Source organism: Macrotis lagotis, chromosome 1 (genome assembly GCF_037893015.1).
Source record: "Macrotis lagotis isolate mMagLag1 chromosome 1, bilby.v1.9.chrom.fasta, whole genome shotgun sequence".
Classification (NCBI taxonomy): Eukaryota; Metazoa; Chordata; class Mammalia; order Peramelemorphia; family Peramelidae; genus Macrotis; species Macrotis lagotis.
The window spans coordinates 158,746,138-158,765,999 of NC_133658.1; the positions used below are offsets into that span (position 1 = coordinate 158,746,138).

Genomic DNA, 19,862 nt, shown 5'->3' on the forward strand with positions numbered 1-19,862 from the left:
TCTTTTAAACCATGTGGGAATAGTATGTGGTGCTTCCATGTTCTCCTCAAATTCTATTGGGTCCTCTGTCTTATCAAGTGTTGGATTGCTTTCATTTATTTTGCAGTATTTATTCATAGATTCTCACTTACTAGATCTCAAGGCCATATTTCTTTCTGCTGTTACTGTTTTTCCTATTGATTTATTTAGGTTCAAGGTCTTTGAGTTTTCTTCTTTCTGAAATCTTTGGTATTTTCCACTTTCCCCCCTTATTTTCCTTATCACTCACTTCCTAATTCCCTCTTCTCTGCCTAGTCTCCTAGCATACCAGGCAATTCTTGGTTCATCAGCCTAGGTCTCTATCCCATCTGACTATGGGTTGTTAGAACTGGCCACCACTGGATACTGTGTTCTTTTCTTCACCTCATAGTGTCCTTTCCTGGTAACTGTTTTATTCCCTCTATCCCTTAATTTTCTGGCCTAGTTCTGACAATTCACAGCCTTTTCCTCCTAATATTGCCAGTTCAGAACTTTGTAGCACTGGTACATCTGGGTTATACTCCTGACAAGCTTTTTTCTTAAATGGTTATGACCAAGTCGAATCTCATAGTCTGACAAACTGGAATTGGGATCTCCATGATACATAAAGGAGGAAGGGGAAACAGGGTAGAAGCCTATGTCATACCTTTGGATCTGCTAGTGCTGGGGCAGCCTCACTGCTGGTAGCATGGGAAGTGGGGGCAGGGAGACCAAGTGAACTCAGGGTCATCAGAAATAAGCATCAATTCCTGGGGGATTTAATTCACCATTTTTTCCCAATTCTGGATCACCCAGACCATGAAAACAGCTGAAGTTGTTTATCTTTGGTGCACAATTTTAGTTTTGTAGAGGATTTGTGAGGTCATGGGGATTGGAGAAAATGTATTGTCTGTGTAAGATGGAAGGATGTTCAGGTACTTCCAAAAGGATAAATATGCTGCAAAATAGCACAATACCTAAAGCAATACTAGCATTTCTTGAGAACTGACTGACACTTTGAAATATGGATTTTTTTTGCACAGGTGGTAGTACGGGAACTCCTCGCTCAATACACCAAACAGTATGAGGAAAGACCACTTTTTGGCCTTCTTCGGAACTGGACAGAGTCTGTGAGTGACAATTTGAGAACCAGGTAAGTAGAGTTCAGACTTCCACAATCACAGTTTTCTGCCCACTCCCCCGGCCAAATAAAATGGACCTTAGTTATAGCACAGATTATTGATTGTCACTTTTTGAGCCACTAGTCCAAACCAATTAACCCAGTAAACATTTGTTAAGTGACTATTGTGAGTATTATAAAACACTGTGCTAAGTGCTACAGATAGTTGGTGTTGCTAGCTTAATGAGTTCATCAGTGTTAGGGCTCTCTCTACTGCTACAGAAGATGATTCATTCAAGCCCTCCTATTCTGTGCCACGTCTAACCCATGCCTTTCAATCCAATTTAGTTCTACAAGATTCATTAAGTGCCCACTTTAAGGTGCTGGGCTAGGTAGAAGTTATACAAAGAAATAATAAATGTAGTCCCTATATCTGGGAGGTCATATTCTACAAGCATGTCATATCTATCCCACAAACAAATAAGGAAATATATGTACAAATTAAATGCATGTGTATTAGAAGGATGTAGATTGTATGAGAGAGCACATTGGGAAATAAGTATGGAAAGATGAGTTGGAGCCAGTTTGCAAAGGTATTTTTGCATGACAAAGAAGGGGCTTCATTTTATTATCAAGGTCCTAGGGAATCATCTAAGCTTATTGAGTAGTAAAGAATCAATTTGGTAGCTGTGTGAAGAACAGATTAGAGAGGAGAAGCTGACTTCAAGGCGAATAATTTGGAGACTGTTAATATAATCCAAGTAAAAGAGCCTGAACTAGAATGGTAACTGTATGAATGAGAATTCCTACCAAAACTCTGAAGATTTAAGTCTTTAAAGATTTTGTGGATGCCAGAGGAATGCTTATGTTATCCATTTTTTATTTTTCCTTCTTATTATAGTATATGGTAGTGTATGTTATAGCATATGAGAGTATATAACCTACCTTCTTCTCTGGACATGTTCTTTTTTTTCAATTGATATTTTATTTTGGTTTTCCAGTTACATGTTATGAAAGTTTTTCAACATTCATCATGCATATGCATATTTTTAAGTAACATAATTTCCTTCCACCCTCCCTTCCCACCCCACATCCCCTTCAGTGGTGAGCAGTCAGGTGAATATTGTACATATACATTTGTGTTAAATATGTTTACATATTAGTCATTTTTGCTATGAGGAATTAGGATTAAGGGAAAAGAAAGCAAGCCATGAGATAGGAAAGAAATACTTAAGAGAAATTTTTTAAAAAGTGAATGTACTGTGCATTCAGATTCTGAAGCATTTTTTGTTTTGTTTTATTTTTCTTCCTCTGGATGGGGATAGCATTGTCCATAGCTGGTCTCCTAGGGATATACAAGCTCTCTGAACTGCTGAGAGGAACTGCACCCATCAAGGTTGATCAACTCACAATGATATTGCTAATGTGTACTATGTTCTCTTGGTTCTGCTTCCTTCACTCAGCATCAGATCCTGTAATTCATTCCATGCTTCTCTAGAGTTTGACCATTCAGGGTTTCTTATGGAAAAATAGTATTCCGTAACATTCATACACCATAATTTATTCAGCCATTCTTTGCCACTGCAAAAAGAGCTGCTATGAATATTTTGGATTATGTGGGACTTTTCCCATTTTTTATGATTTCTTCTGGATATAGGTCTGGAATTGGACTTGCTGAGTCAAAGGGTATGAACAATTTTATTACTCTTCGGGAATAGTTCCATATTGCTCTCCAGAATGGTTGGATCAGTTCACAACTCCACCAACAATGCATTAATGTACCAATTCTCCCACATCCTCTCCAACATTGATCATTTCCCCTTTTTCTCATCTTAGCCAATCTGATAGGCATAAGGTGATGTACCATGGTTGTTTTAATTTTCATTTCTCTAATCAATAATGATTTGGAGCATTTTTTCATATGATTACATATACTTTAATTTCTTCATTTGAAAACTGTCTGTACATATCTTTTGACCATTTATTGATTGAGGAATGACTTGAAACCTTATAAATTTGTTGCAATTCTCTCTCTATTTTAGAAATGAGACCTTTTACAGAACCCCTAACTGTGAAAATTTGTTCCCAGATTTCTGTTTTCCTTCTTATTTTGGCAGCATTGGTTTTATTAGTACAAAAACTTTTAAATTTAATAGTCAAAAATCATGCATTTTGCAATTTATAATGTACACTACTTCTTGCTGTCATAAATTTCTCCCCTTTCTATAGATCTGACAGAGTATTTCTTGGTATGTTAATTGATCTATGGTATTGCACTTTATGTCTAAATCCTGTACCCATTTTGATTTTATTTTGGATTTGGAATATGAGATGTTGGGTCTATGCCTAGTTTTTTGCCATACTATTTTCCTAGTTTTCCCAACAATTTTTGTCAAATAGTGAGTTCTTATCCCCGAAGCTGATGTCTTTAGATTGGTCAAGCAAGTTACTATAGTCATTTACTACTGAATCTTTTGTACCTATTCCAATCCACTGGTCCGTTACTCTGTATCTTAAGCAATACCAGGCAGCTTTGATGACTGCCACTTTATAGTATTGTTTTAGATCTGGTAGAGCTAGCTTTATTTTTTTATCAGGTCCCTTGATATTTTTGGCCTTTTGTTGCTCCAGATGAATTTTGTTACTATTTTTTCTAGCTTGGTAAAATAATTATTTCATAGTTTGATTGGTATAACATTGAATAAGTAATTTAATTTAGGTAGAATTGCCATTTTTATTATATCAGCTCTATTTAACCATGAGCAATTGACATTTTTCCAGTTGTTTAGATCTGACTTAATTTGTATAGGAAGTGCTTCATAATTATGTTCAGTTTCTGGGTTTGCCTTAAGAGGTAGATTCCCAAGTATTTAATGTTGTCTGCAGTTACTTTAAATGGAATTTCTCTTTCTATTGCTTGCTCTTGGACTTTGTTGTTCAAATATAGAAATGCTGATGATTTATGTGGTTTTAAGATCTTTTTCTCAGGTTTTCTAAGTATACATCATATCATCTACAAAGAGTGAAAGCTTTGTTTCCTCACTGCCAATTCTAATTCCTTAATTTTTTTTCCTTCTCTTATTACTAAAGCTAACCTTACTAATACTATATTGAATATTAATGTTGATAATGGGCATCTTTGTTTCACCCCTGATCTTATTGGAAATGCTTCTAGTTTATCCCCATTATATATAATACTTGTTGTTGATTTTAGATAGATACTGATTATTATTATTTTTAAGGAAAACTCCATTTATTCCTATACTTTCTAGGATTTTTAATAGGAATGGATGTATTTTATCAAAGACTTTTTTAGCATCTATTAAGTTAATCATATAATTTCTCTGGTCTTTGCTATTGGTATGTCCAATTATATTAAGTATTTTCCTAATATTGAATCATCCCTGCCTATCTGATATAAATCCTACCTGTTCATGGTGTATTATCCCAGTAATAATTTGCTGGAATCTTTTTGCTAAAATTTGATTTAAGATTTTTGCATTAATGTTCATTAGGGAGATTGGTTTATAAGTTTCTTTGTTTTGGTTCTTCCTGATTTAGATATCAGCATCATCTTGGTGTCATAAAAGGAGTTTGGCAAAACTCCATTTTTTTAAAAATTTGTTTATGTAGAATAAGAATTAATTATTCCTTAAATGTTTGGTAGGATGGACCTAGAGACTTTTTCTTAGGTAGTTTATTGATGGTTTCTTCAATTTCTTTTTCTGAAATGGGGTTATTTAAGCATTTTATTTCCTCTTCTGTTAATCTGGGCAGTTTGTATATTTGTAAATATTCATCCATTTTACTCAAGTTTTCAAATTTGTTGACATACATTTTGGCAAAATAGCTCCAAATTATCTTTTTTATTTCTTTCTCATTGGTGGTTTAGTTCACTCTTTTCATTTTTTGATATTGGTAATTGGGTTATCTTCTTTCTTTTTTAATAATCAGATTAAACAAAAAGTTTAAGTATTTTATTGGGTTTTTTCCATATAACCAACTCTTAGTTTTATTTTGTAGATTACTGGTTTTCTTGCTCTCAATTTTATTAATCTCTCCCTTAATTTTCAGAATTTCTCATTTGGTATTTTTTGCTTTTGCTTTATCTGAGATCAGAATTGCTACCCCTGATTTTTTTTACATCATCTGAAGCTGATATATTTTGCTGCAGACTTTTACCTTTATTCTGTGTGTATCTCTATGTTTCAAATGTGTTTCTTGTGAACAACAAATTGTAGGATTCTGGTTTTTAATCCATTCTGCTATCTGCTTCCGTTTTATGGGAGAGTTCATCCCATTTATCATCATCATTTATAGTTAAGATTACTATTTCTGTATTTCTCTCCATTTATACTTTTCTCTTTCCTTTTTTTCTTATTCCTCCTCACCAAAGTTTTACTCCCTTTCCTCTTTAACCTTTCTTTTAAAATTTAACTTTCGGTTTATTTCCACTTAAACCATCATCTTTCCTTTTATCAGTCCCTTCTTCCCTTTTCTTTCCCTTTTCCCCCCACCCCCACTTCCTGGTAGAGAAGGATAAATTTTTAAACCCAAGTGAGAATGTATCTTATTCCCTCTTTGGGTCAAATCTATTGAATAGAATTTACTCAGTGTTCATACCCTCCTTTTTTCCCCCTCAACTATAATAGATCCTTGTGCCTTTTTACCTGGTGCTATCTTTAGAAGTTCTAACAATCAAGTACAATCAATCAAAGGTTGATTGATTGACTGATAAACTCAAAGTACTATCAGAATATAATCACAGATTGATTGGTTGATTGCTTGATTAGCAGCATAGCCTCATAATCACTAAGTACCCTCTTCTCTTCTGTCTCATTAGAATCATGAATTACATCAAATTATAATCATTTTTACTCTCCCTCCTTTTCAAGTTCTCTCCAAGGACACACAATCCTGATGAGTCAAAGTATCATCCAAAGCCAAATCATTTCACATATCATTTGTACCCCCCTCCCAAACATACTCTTTTTCACACTCCCCACTTTAGTTCCCCAACCAGGGTACTTAACCCTTGTTAACTGAAGAATGGATTAAGTCCAACCCTTCTAAGTAGTTTCTAAACCTTTGCCCCTAAAATCACTTCTGATTTAATTAACTATAGAGTCTCAAAGTGCTCTAAGTACTGGGACATCCTGAAGGTCTCATTTAAGAACTTTACAATTCATTGTAAGATATGGGAGGCAGAGACTCAGGACCCCCCAACATAGGATGTCCTCAACAGAGTGCTAAGCTTTGTGAGCAAAGCAGAATTAAAATAGGTCAAAGGAAATTAATATGCATAAATTTAGAGTAAACACCCCTGATTTTCATCTGGGCTTTTTGTCTCAAACATAGTGATGACTTGGTCCACTTCAATGGAAAGACAAGAACCACCCATACCTCTAAGTCCAATCTGTTCAATTATATTCAAACCTTTAACTGTCTGAAGAGAAATACAATTTTCAAGAGTTACAAATGCTATATCTTTTAGGGGTATATACAATTTGATGGTCTTGACTAACATTTGTTTTGTTTTGTTTTTCCTTCCCCTTTTTGTTTACCAATTTATGCATCTCTTGAGTCATGTATTTGGAGATTGAATTCTTTGTTCAGTTCTGGTCTTTTATCAGGAAACTTTGGAAGTCTTCTATTTTTTTTTGAACATCTATCTTTTACCCTGACAATATATGCTGAATTTTGCTGGGTAGTAAATTCTTGGTTGTAATCCAAGGTCCTTTTCCCTTCAATATATGGTATTCCAGGTCCTCTGTTCCTTCAGTGTTGAAGCTCATAAGTCCTGTGTAAATCTGATTGTGTTTCCTTTGTATTTAAATTGCTTTCTTCTTGCTGCTTGCAATATTTTCACTTTTATTGAGAATTCTGAGATTTAGCTATGATAGCCCTTGGTGTTTTTATTATGGGGTCTCTTTCTAGAAGAGTTCTAGGTATTCTTCCAATAGTTATTTTGTCTTCTTGCTCTAGAAGATTTGGAGTTTTCCCTGATAATTTCCTGCAAGATGTTTTCCAGGTTCTTTTTTTGATTTAGTTTTTCCAGTAGTTTAATAATTTGTAAATTAGCTCTTCTGGATCTATTTTCCAGGTTGTCTGGTTTTCCTAAAAAGTGCTTTATGTTTTCTTCATTTTTTTCAGCCTTTTTACTTTGTTTGATGCAATCTTATAGTGTTATAGATTCATTGGTTCCTATTTCCAATTCTAATTTTTAGGGTTTTATTTTCTTCAATTAGCTTTTATGTTTCCTTTTCTGGTTGGTCAGTTTTATTTTTTGAAAAGTTTCATTCTTTTTTCTAGTTGGTTATTTTTACTTTTTTAAGGAGTTGATTTCTTTGGTCAATTTTTCATAATTTTCCTGAATTCTCATTTCTTTTTCTCATTTTTCTTCTTCCTCTCTTCTTTGGTTTTTAAATTATTGTTGTTCTTCTATGAGCTTTGGGATTTGAGTCCAATCCATAGACTCTTTTGAGACTTCCCCTGTGGGTAATTTTCATTATTTTCTTCTTCTGAGGAGGCATTATTATCATCTTTATCTGAAGAAGCATTGTTATCATCTTTATTTGCATAGTACCTTTCCATAAGTGAAAGCTTTGTTGCTCATTTTGAAATAACTGAGCTCTAATCCTGCAGTAAAGGGAGCATAGACCCAAGCATTTTCTGCTGAGGATGGGATCTGATCCCTGAGTTGCTATTGGCCAAGATATTGCCTATGCAGTCTAGGTCTTGCCTTTGTTGAGGTTTGTTTCCTTCCTTTGTCCAGATTCTGCCTAGTTTTTTTCCCAACCCAGTCCTGTCTTTTGCCCCAGTGTTCCCAGGGTTCAGACTTTATTTGGGGTTGGGACTCTCACTATTGGCTTGCTATCTAGCTCCCAGGACTTGTTCCATTGTCAAGCTGTTGGGACTTGGACTGTACTGTGGCTTCTACCAGCTTTCCTGCTCTCTCATCTAGCTGGGCTTTTCTTCCCCTCCCCCCCTAAAAGACAGATCTTCACTGAATATCCTCCCCAGTTACCATTGAAAACTTCTTTGAATCTTGTCTTTTTCTTTTGGTGGGATCTGTAACGTTAATGTCTGTGCAAAGGCTTCATTTGACTGTCTAGGGACAAACTAGCTTCACACTGCCATCTTGGCTCCTCCCCAGAAGCCTGTTCTTGATGATGTCTTTTGTTCCATTTCATACACACGCACACACACACACACACACACACACACACACATATATATATATATATATATATGTATATGTATAATTTGTCAAGTACTATAGATTATTTATATCCACCATAGGTACTCTAATAGGAAGAAAGAATTGAAGACAGGCAGGAAGGAAAGAATGCAGGAAGGAAAGATATTAAACATTCACTAAATTATTCCAGGAACCATGTACCTTTCTATATATCTTTGAATCAACTATAATTTTGATTGTCCTGAGATTATGCTGCTTTATGAATTATAGATGCATAGATAGCATCACTTAAAAATACCAAAGTTAAAGAAAATAGTTTGGGATTGCTGAAACACTGCAAAAATTCATTATTCAGATGTAATCCAGCTCATTTTCATCCTTTACTTCAGAACTAGGCCCTTGTCCCTGTCAATCTACAGTATCCTCTCCAAAATTTGCTTCCTTTTTACCATGATGAGACTAATAGGCATTCATTATCCATTTAGTTTTTCCAAATTATGTATTTTGAGTAATTTAGCACTCATTACAGTAAGCACAAGTCATCCACAAAGTTCTAGTTGAACTTTGCATGGGACATCCTCCACATGGTGTCAAATAGTTTTGGTAACTATGAACTTTGCTACTCTGAGTCTCTTGATTTTCATAAAGAGAGGGTCATTGAACAAATTTATTTATATGGTTGCATATACTAAGGAATCTTATATGATCTCCCTTCTCATAGGCATGAAAGACAAAATGTTGAAACACTGACTTTAAGGCTTTTGTTACAAATGATTCAATTTTTTTTAAATTTAATTTTATTTTCCCAAATACATGCAAAGATAGTTTTCAACATTCATCCATTTGCAAGTTTATGAGTTCCACATTTTTTACCCCCTCCTTTCCCTCACCCTTCTCCATGGCATAAAACAATCTGATAAATATATGATTCAATTCTTTAAAAAAATCACTAGATAATAAGCACATCAAGATCTTGCATCCTCTCTGTCAGTTTTGTGTTGATGAAATTGTTTTCTGCTATCTGTTTTCTGTTATCAGTGAAAGCATACCTGTTCCCTTCTCATATTTCCATTGAGTATAAACTTGATTTGCATAGACCATTTTCATAAAAAATCAATAAAGATGATTAAATAAGCAAATGAGTATGTTTTTGGTCAGTTCCAATAACTTTTCCTGATTTGTTTTTTTTTCTTGAGTCCTTTTTTCCCTTCCTTTTGAGGCTTTGAGATACATATACATATACACATACATATAACATCTGGTAACAGTTTCCAAATTTAGTTATACTGTCACTAATGAGACTACATCATAAAGAAAAGCTGACAGATGTGTTCCATTTTCTATCTTTTTGTTCTATTTTCATCTATAAATTTTTCACAGAATAATCTGGTTTAGTCGAATCTCATAGCAAGATTTCTGCATGCTTGTTTTTCTCTCCATTGCGTTATTAATAAATGTTCCATTCATTCATTGCCTTTAGCTATTTTTTGAAATAATATTATTTACAATTATATGCTCATCCTTTTGTATATCAGCTAAATTTTTCTAGTTTATAATATCAGTATCTCTGCTTTTATCTATTTTTTAGATTCAACAGTTTATTCAAATAGGTCAGATTAGGGCTGTTGTTATTGAATACAGTTTTATTTTCTCATCTTTATCCATTTCCCAATTTGGTATTAATTTTGACATTTATCCTAAGTATTCAGTTATCTGACTACACATAGACAACTCATTCTGAAATTTCTCTCACATTGAGCAAATACTTTCTGCTGTGTGTGTGTGTGTGTGTGTGTGTGTGTGTGTGTGTGAGAGAGAGAGAGAGAGAGAGAGAGAGAGAGAGAGAGAGAGAGAGAGAGAGAGAGATTGATTTTACAAAGCAAGGGCATACAACAAAGTTTCCAAGATGATGAGAGCCTTGAGCTCATGTGATGTCAGGAATAAAGGAACTAGGAATTTTTAGCCTGGGGTAGAAAACATTTAGAAAGGAATGAAATAGCTTACTTCATGTGGCATTGGCATAACAGGTGAAAGAAATATCAGGCAATTCTGTTTGAAGTCAATAGATAGAATTAGGAGTCCCTGGTAGAAACTGCTTAAAAGGAAATTTAGAATAAATATGATATTTTTTAAAAATTTATGCAACAATTAGACTACAAAAAGTTTAATTAACTGTGTTAAGAGGAACTTGATTTTCCCTTACTGGAAGTCTTCAAAGCAGTGGATGACCATTTGGATTTTTTTTTATATTGAGGAATGTTATTTTCATATGAATTATACTAGATGAACTCTCAACTTCCAAAGTTACAATTATTATAATATATATAATTAATAATATAAATATAAGATAGAATTCTGCAACCTGGTTTGGCATCTTGATCTGCTATTTCTTAGCAGTAATTTAATAGTCATTTTTTGCCTTAAAGCCATTGTTGTATTTGAGTATGACCATTCAAACAGCTCTAAATCCTCCCATTCTCCTTTTCCTCCTTTCTTCATCTCTGAGCCTTTGCTTATTCCTTTCACTATTAGAAATCATCACCAGCATCATCTGTTCAAATATCCTCTAAAATTCAATTTAAGTTCCACCTTCTCCATGAAGACTTTAAGTGCTTTCTCTGTTCCAAGTGAAATTTTGTTATGCTTCTTAAATTTCCCAAATGTTTCCCTGGGCCTACCATTTAAGTTATTATACTTTTTTCTTTGTACTTCATGTATTTGAATAAATATATTTTTCTCTTTATACTGTAACCTCTTCAAAGCAGGCTGCAATGTAATTATTTTTACACCTAATATGAACTACTTTACCTTCTATGTAGTAGGTACTTTAAAAATATTCATTGAATTTAATTGATTGATATTGTAGAGATAGTATCCAAAAGTTATGATTAAAGATATTTTATGTATATTATTATAAGAGAGATGTGGAAAATTGGAATGTATGGCAAGGGGGTCTGGAAAATATATAATAGTAATGGTTATAGGAATTTTTATCTCCTAGGATGGACCTGATTCCTCAGGGTGGGGGGAATGAAAATTTAAAATTAGAATAAAAATTCAGTTGTTGGATGTTGGTATATGAACCAATATTGACCCTTTTTGTCAGGAAGGTCTGAAATGATCCCACAATCTTATAGTGAGCAGAAACAAAATATGATAAGATAATACATTTAAACAGATCTTTGCAATCCTTATAGCCCTATATACATTCTGGAAATTACTATCCTCTTCATCATTAACATTCCACTCTCTTTTCTCTAATTGAAGGAATACAAAAACCAATCATTCCTTTTTCACTGAGCATCCTCTTTGATTTTGATAGTAAATTAATCAGCAAGTATTAAGAACTTGCTATGGACAAAAGAAATACAAATATTGTATGGCATGTGCTTTCACCTACAGGTTCTCTAAAGCTTGCTTTTTAATTTCTTCCTTTATCCAGTATTTGTGTAGGCATGTCATCTCTTGTGTCTGTCTTTAGCATCCAGGACTGGAGGAAGAGGGAAGTGTGGGGGCTTCTTTGACAGCTGGAACTATAACTGTGACTTTTTTTTAATCTTCTGAGGAAAACAGTTGGTGTGAGGCAGTAGTGACACATAGGACAGTTTGACCACAGATGCAGTCACCAGGAGAGAAGATGTTTACTTTCCCAAACAGTCTATTCCTTGCCCTTCATGGGGATGTGTGTGTGTGTGGGGGGGGGCCAGAGGGAAGAGGGAAGGCAACTCAGGAGCAGACACCACAGTAATTGAACCCTGGGAGTGGTAACCTGGAAGTAGTTATACCATAGACCAACAGAAGAACATGAAGCAATTGAAGAAATGGTTGTTACTTGTTGAGGAATTATGTTTCCCAAGAGATGAAATATGCACACTTGATATTGTTGCCTGAGGCAAAAGCCCATTTGTCCTATACTAGTTAAACTTTTTCTAACAACTCAAGTTCTATGTTGTCTGTTTGCTCCCACCTTAAGAAAACTCTATAAAAAGAGGTATACAACCTTTCATGGACTTCAGAGATAATTATCATTGCTTTCAGAGATGGCCACATTGTCAACTGGAGTCAACAAATACTGAATCTGAGAGCACCAGTCCTAGCTGAGTAAATACTTATATGAAGCAATAAATGAAAATACAAAACCATCTAGTTCTTTTGATATCTAGTAAGTCCAGAGACCTTTGACAAAAGAATCTGTGTCCTACTTAGGAGGAACCATAGGCAATGGAAAGATGTAAGAAAGGGGAGAAGGGGGAGGGGGAGGGAAAGTTACCACATTCCCTAGTGATCTGAGGTAACCAATCAATCCATAGGATTGTTAAACAATTGGGAATAGAGGGGAAAGGGAGGAGAAGTAAATGGATACACCAGTCTTGGTAAGGTAGCTGTAGCTTGAGTAGCGACAGAGCAGCTGGTTTGTCTAAATTGGTCAGATTTAACAGCTGTTTCAAGTGAGTCAGACGGAACAGTTCCAGCTTAGCCCTGAGGGGGATGAGGTTAGTTCTCCTTATGTGTATGTTAGAGTAAAATGCTGTGGATATGCAGTCTTTAGCAGTGCAACTACTGAGGTGTCCCCTGGATTTGATGTAAAATTTGAACTAAATTAATTCCAGCTTTTCTTTTCTGATTGAATAAGTTCTATTCTTTGGGCTAAATCTGCTTCTAAACTGGGACCCAAATATCCTTCCTTTTAATTTGTCTTCTGTACACCAGGATTGTCAAATTTCTGTCTAGTAGACGGCTTATTTATTGGGGGAGTTTGACAAGGTATAACTAATAGTTTTCATTCCTGGTGTGATACTTTGTCATCATACAGAGGGCTCAGGTATGTTTGAGGGAATTGCCTCACTTTCTTTGTTGCCAGGCCCAGAGAAAACCTGCAACAAATTATGCATAGTAAACTTTCCTCCCTCCCATTCCAATCCCAAATAATCTGAGGTCTGATTCTATATTTGTAAATCCCAATAAGAAATCATTAAGTGGTGGGACTTCCAGACAAGATAGTGGAGAGAAAACAGGAACTGTGCTAAGATCTCCTGGCTTTCCCTCATAATATGAAATGAACCTTTAACAGAAATTTGATCGACAAAACCAGGAAAAATAAGCTAGGAGAAGAACATCTACCAACAAGGTCTGTCTCCAGGGATTGTGGATGAGCTGGGGGCAGAGAGCAGAGAGCAGAGAGCCAGCAGGGGCAGGGTGAGACCTGGACTAACCTAAGATCAACTGCAGAGGCTTTGACTGTGGGAGCCATGAAAACTTTGGCTGTGGGAGCAGTGGTCTGGGGCTCTCCAGTGGGGCTGGAGGGCAAGTTCCAGCACAGAGAGTTACAGAGTGCTATTGTACATTGATCTAATGGACTCAGCTGGTCTGGAGGACCACAGATTCAATATATTCATTTCAGTGGAGCCCTCTTCCCAGAACAAGCACACTAACAGCCCCCCCCCCCCCCCCCCCCCCCCGCCAGGCTCAAGTGAGGGCAGTAGAGCTCCCTCAGCAGAATAGGGAGATCAACATTCCCACCCCAGGGCCCATCCCACTTTGTTCAAGGACAACAACATCCAGCAGAGCCACCCACCCCCTCCAGGCCTAGGGAGAGGGCCTCAAATCAAGGTCACAGACAATCCAGAGAAAGCAACAGCACCCCCTACTGACCATCTCATTTGGAGTTACTAAGTCAAGTGAGCAAAGCCTCTAGGAACCTCAAAATCAAAGGTCTGTGAACCAGCCCCTCCCCCAACACAAGACCTTATGAAAATGAAGAAAATCCAGCATAAAGGGGAAACCATAGAAAACTACCTTGGAGGTAAAGACCCTAACTCAGAGAGATCTAGAACTTCTGAGGAGAATATGCTTTGGTCCCAAGCCCAGAAAGACTTCCTTGAAGAAATCAGGAAGGAGCTTAAAAATCAATTAGAAAACTTCAGAAAAGAAACCCAAGAGAAAATTAACACCTTGCAACAAGAAAGCAAATCCTTGGAAAATACAATTGGACAAATGCAAAAAGAAAATAATTCTCTCAAAACCTCAGTTGACCAACTGGAAAAGGAGTTGCAAAAGGTAAATGAATAAAATTCTTCTCTTAAAAAAATGAAGTCTGGAAAATAATGACTGCATGAGACAACAAAAATAAATTAAACAAAATCAAAAAATCAAAAAAATAGAAGAAAATGTAAAATACCTCACTGGCAAAACCACTGATCTTAAGAATAGATCTAGAAGAGACAAGTTAAGAATCTTTGGGCTCCCTGAAAATATTGAAGAGAGGAAAAAAATCCTGGATCAATATTACAGGATTTAGTGATGGAAAATTGCCCTGATATCATGGAACCTGAGGACAAAATAGTTACTGAAAGAATATATCGATCTCCTCTGGAAAGGGATCCCAAAATGAACACACCAAGGAATATTATGGTCAAATTCCAGAACTATCAGATAAAAGAGAAAATCCTTCCAGTAGCCAGAAGGAAACAATCTAAATACCAAGGAACCACAGTAAGGATTACACAGAACATGGCTGCATCAACATTAAGGGATTGAAGGACCTAGAATGCAATATTCCGAAGAGCAAGGGAGCTTAGAATACAGTCAAGCATTCAACTAAGCCTTCTCTTCCAGGGGAAAAGATGGACATTTAATAAAATAGGAGACTTTCAATTTTTCCTGATGAGTAGACAAGAGCTAAACAGGAGACTCAAGAGATAAATAAAAAAGTTTTTTTTAAAAAGGGTAAAAAAAAACCTGCCATACAATAAGATGAAACTGTCTATATCCCCACCTAAGAGAATATACTTAGCCATCTTATTGGATAGCAGGGGTTTTTTTTTTACTCTTTTTTTTAAAAAAACTTTTCATGTGTCTCTTGAGTCTCTTGTTTGAAGTCCAAATTTTCTTGGCTTAAAGTTAACATATACACACTCAGTTAAGTTAAGAAACTTATCTTACCTTTCAAGTATTAAAAGGGGAAAGGGGGAGGGGGGAGAAAAAGAAGAACTAATAGAAGGAAGGGAAGGAAGAAAGGGCAAACCAAAAAAGGAAAGAAAGCATAAGGGGGGTTAGATATAAGGGGGAAAAATACACTGAAGGTGGTGGTATTCAGAAATGGGGAATATAAAGTGAAAAAAAGGTGAAAAAAATACAAACAGAGGGAAATGGCATGGAGGGCATAAAAAGAGTTAGTGATTATAACTTTGGATGTAAATGGTATGAACTCTCCCATAAATGTAAGTAAATAGCAGAGTAGATTAAAAACAAGAATCCTACAATATGCTGCTTATAAGAAACTCATTTGAAGCAGAGAGATACATATGGAGTAAAGGTAAAAGGTTCGAGCAAGATATATTTTGCTTCAGCTGAAGAGAAAAAAGCAAGAGTAGCAATCCTTATCTCAGACAAAGTGGCTGCAAAAATAGATCTTATTAAAAGAGATAAGGTAAGAAACTATATATTCCTAAAAGGTGCCATAGACAATGAAGCAATTTCAATACTAAATATGTATGCACCAAGTGGTATAGCATCCAAATTCTTAGAGAAGTTAAATGAGTTACAGGAAGACATAGACAACAAAACTCTACTGGTGGGAGACCTCAACCTCCTGCTCTCAGATTTAGATAAATCTTCCAGGTGGGAGAAAGACTCTCATAACTCTCAAGAATAGTAACTGTATTAGAGAGAATAGATCTAACCATAAAATAAACAAGAACGAAGTTAAGAAGGTCAATAGATTGTTAGAAAAACCAGGCATGATAGACCTTTGGAGAAAATTGAATGGAGATAGAAAGGAATATACCCTTTTTTCCTGCAGGACGTGGTACTTACACAAAAATTGACCATGTACTAGGGCATAAAAATCTAATAATAAAATGCAGAAAGGCAGAAATAGTGAATACATCCTCCTCAGAACATAATGTTATGAAAATCACATGCAATAATGGGCCAGGGACAGATAGACCTAAAACTAATTGGAAACTAAATAACCTCATTTTAAAGAATGAGTGGATCAAACAACAAGTTATAGAAAAACTTAATGATTTCATCCTAGATAATGACAATAATAAAACAACATACCAAAACTTATTGGTACAGCCAAGACAGTTGTCAGGGGATATATTATATCTTAAATACTTACATGAATAAATTAGAAAAAGAAGAAATCAACAAACTAAACATGCAATGAAAAAATGAAAGAACAAATTGAACCCCCCCAATTAAATATCAAATTAGGAATGCTAAAAGTTAAAGGAGAAATTAATAAAATTGAAAGAAAGAATACTATTGAACTAATAAATCAAACCAAGAGCTAGTTTTATGAAAAAAAACAATAAAATTGATAAACCTCTGGTTAATTTGATTTAAAAAAAAGAAAACCAAATTGCTAGTATCATAAATGAAAAAGGTTAACCCACCACCAATGAGGAGGAAATTAAAGTAATATTTTAGAATTATTTTACCCAACTGTATGCCAATAAATTTAATGATTTAAGTAAAATGGATGAATATGTACAAAAATATAAGTTGCCCAGGTTAAATGAAGAGTAAATGCCTAAATAACCCTATCTCAGAAAAAGAAATTCAACAAGCCATCAATGAACTCCCTAAGAAAAGATCTCCAGGGCCCAATAGATTCACAAGTGAATTCTATCAAACATTTAAGAAACAGTTGGTTCCAATTTTATATAAATTCCTTGGAAAAATAGGTGAAGACGGATCTCTGCCTAACACTTTCTATGACACCAATAATGTGCTGATACCTAAATCAGGAAGAGTCAAAACAGAGAAAGAAAATTATAGACCTATCTCCCTGATGAATATAAATGCAAAAAAAACTTAAAGCAAATCTTAAAGCAAAATGATTACAGCAAGTTATCACTAGGATAATACACTATGGCCAAATAGGATTTATCTCAGGAATGCAGGGTTGGTTCAATATTAGGAAAACTGTTAGTATAATTAACTATATCAATAACAAACCTACCAGAAATCATATGGTTATATCAATAGATGCTGAAAAAGCCTTTGACAGAATACAGCATCATTCCTTCTAAAAACACTAGAGAGTGTAGAAATAAATGGATTGTTTCTTAGAATAATAAGCAGTATCTATCTGAAACCATCAACAAGCATTATATGGAATGGGGATAAGTTAGATGCATTCCCAATAAGTTCAGGGGTGAAGCTACCAATCAATATTGTGTTAAAAATGTTAGCTTCAGCAATAAGAGAAGAAAAAGAAATAGAAGGAATTAAAATTGGTAAGGAAGAAACAAAACTTTTACTTTTTGCAGATAACATAATGGTATGCCTAGAAAATACTAAAAAAAAATCTAAAAACACTACTAGAAACAATTAGCAACTTTAGCAAAGTCACAGGATTAAAATAACCTCTCATAAATCCTCAACATTTCTATATATGACTAGCAAGATACAGCAGAATAAGCTAGAAAGAGAAATCCCATTCAAAGTAACTTTATAAGCAGACAATATAAAATACTTGGTGTCTACCTGCCAAGGCAGACTCAGAAACTTTATGAAAACAATTACAAAACACTTCTCACACAAATAAGATCAGATTTGAATAACTGGGCAAATATCAACTGCTCATGGATAGGCCAAGCTAACATAATTAAAAATGACAATTCTACTTAAATTAAACTAATTATTTAGTGCCCTACCAATCAAAATTCTAAAAAATTACTTTAATGAGTTAGAAAAAGTTGTAAGTAAATTCATATGGATAAATAAAAAGTCAAGAATTTCCAGGGATTTAATGAAAAAAGTGCAAATGAAGGTAGATTAACCCTACCAGATCTAAAATTATATTATAAAGCATCAGCCAATCAAAACTGTCTGGTATTGATTAAGAAATAGAGTGATGGATCAGTGCAATAGACTAGGTGAAAAACTCTATCTTCAATAAAAACTGTTGGGAAAATTGGAATTAAGTATGGCAGAAACTTGGATCAGACCAGCACCTCATACCCTATACCAAGATAAGATCAAAATGGATATAGGATTTAGACATAAAAAACGATATTATAAGCAAACTAGGAAATCAAGGAATAGTTTACTTGTCAGATCTATGGAAAGGAAAGCAGTTTATGACCAAGGATGAGATGGAGAACATCATTAAAAACAAACTAGGCAATTTTGGTTACATTAAATTAAAAAGCTTTTGAACAGACAAAATCTCTGTAATCAAGATCAAAAGAAATGTAATAAATTGGGAAACAATTTTTTACAACCAGTATTTCTGACAAAGGATTAATTTCTAAAATATATAGAGAGAACTGAGTCAAATTTATAAAAAAAACAAATTATTCAACAGTTGACAAATGTTCAAGGGTATGCAGAGGCATACAGACATGCAGAAGAGGAAATCAAAGTGGCCCATAGTCATATGAAAAATTGCTCTAAATCATTACTTATTAGAAAAAAATGCAAATTAAAGCATCTCTGAGGTACCACCTCACACATCTCAGACTGGCCAATATAACCAGAAAGAACAATGGTCAATGTTGGAAGGGATGTGGGAAATCTGGGACACTAATACATTATTGATGGGGCTGTGAACTCATTCAACCTTTCTGGAGAGCAATTTGGAATTACAAATGTGCATACCCTTTGATCCAGCAGTACCACTACTAGGTCTATACTCTGAAGATATCATGAAAAAGGGTAAAAATATCACTTGAACAAAAATATTCATAGCATCTCTGTGGTGGCACAGAATTGGAAGTTGAGTGAATTTCCATCAATTGGTGAATGGCTGAACAAATTGTGGTATATGTACATTATGGAACACTATTGTTCTATTAGAAACCAGGAGGGATGGGAATTTAGAGAAGCCTGGAAGGATTTGCATGAACTGATGCCAAGCAAGATGAGAAGAACCAGAAGAATATTATACACCACAAGAGCAACAGAGGCCTGTTTATCAATCTTAATGTACTTGTTCATTCCATCAGTGTCACAATCAGGGACAATTTTGGAGTGTCTGTGTTAGAGAATACCATCTGTATCCAGAGAAATAATTGTAGAGTTTGAACAAAGACCGAAGACTATTACCTTTAATTTAAAAAAAAAACCCATCATCCTATTATGTAATTTTGCTATCTCATATTTTATTTTTTCCCTTAAGGATATGATTTCTCTCTCAACACATTCAATTTAGATCAATGTATAGCATGGAAACAATGTAAAGACTATCAGACTGCCTTCTGTGAGGGGGTGGGGGGAGGGAAGCGAGATTAGAGGAAAAATTGTAAAATTCAAAAATAAATAAAAAATAAAACATTAAGCTTTGTTCAACAGATACAAAATAATAACAGTAACATTAACAATAACAATAATGTCTAGGATTTATATAATGCTTTAATGTTTGAGAAATTTTACAAATATGATCTCAATTTATCCTCACAACAACTCTAGAAGGTAGGTAGTATGATCAGATGAAGAAACTGAAGCAGAAAGCAGTTAAGTGATTTGCCCAGGGTCACACAGTAAGAGTCTGAGGCTGGATTTGAACTCAGCTCTTCCTGACTCCATGCT

At 34.8% G+C, this 19,862-nt stretch overlaps 1 protein-coding gene and 1 long non-coding RNA gene across 2 annotated transcripts in view; one reads left to right on the forward strand and one right to left on the reverse strand.

Moving 5' to 3' along the window:
• Positions 1-19,862, forward strand: part of ACOXL (acyl-CoA oxidase like) — a 518,534-nt gene that overhangs the window by 347,046 nt on the left and 151,626 nt on the right. The window contains exon 14 of the mRNA XM_074209273.1: positions 1,041-1,150. Within this exon, the coding sequence (XP_074065374.1) occupies positions 1,041-1,150 (110 nt within the window). The remainder of the gene's footprint in view (positions 1-1,040; positions 1,151-19,862) is intronic.
• Positions 1-19,862, reverse strand: part of LOC141504332 (uncharacterized) — a 1,263,877-nt gene that overhangs the window by 55,788 nt on the left and 1,188,227 nt on the right. The gene's annotated exons all lie outside the window — the stretch shown is intronic.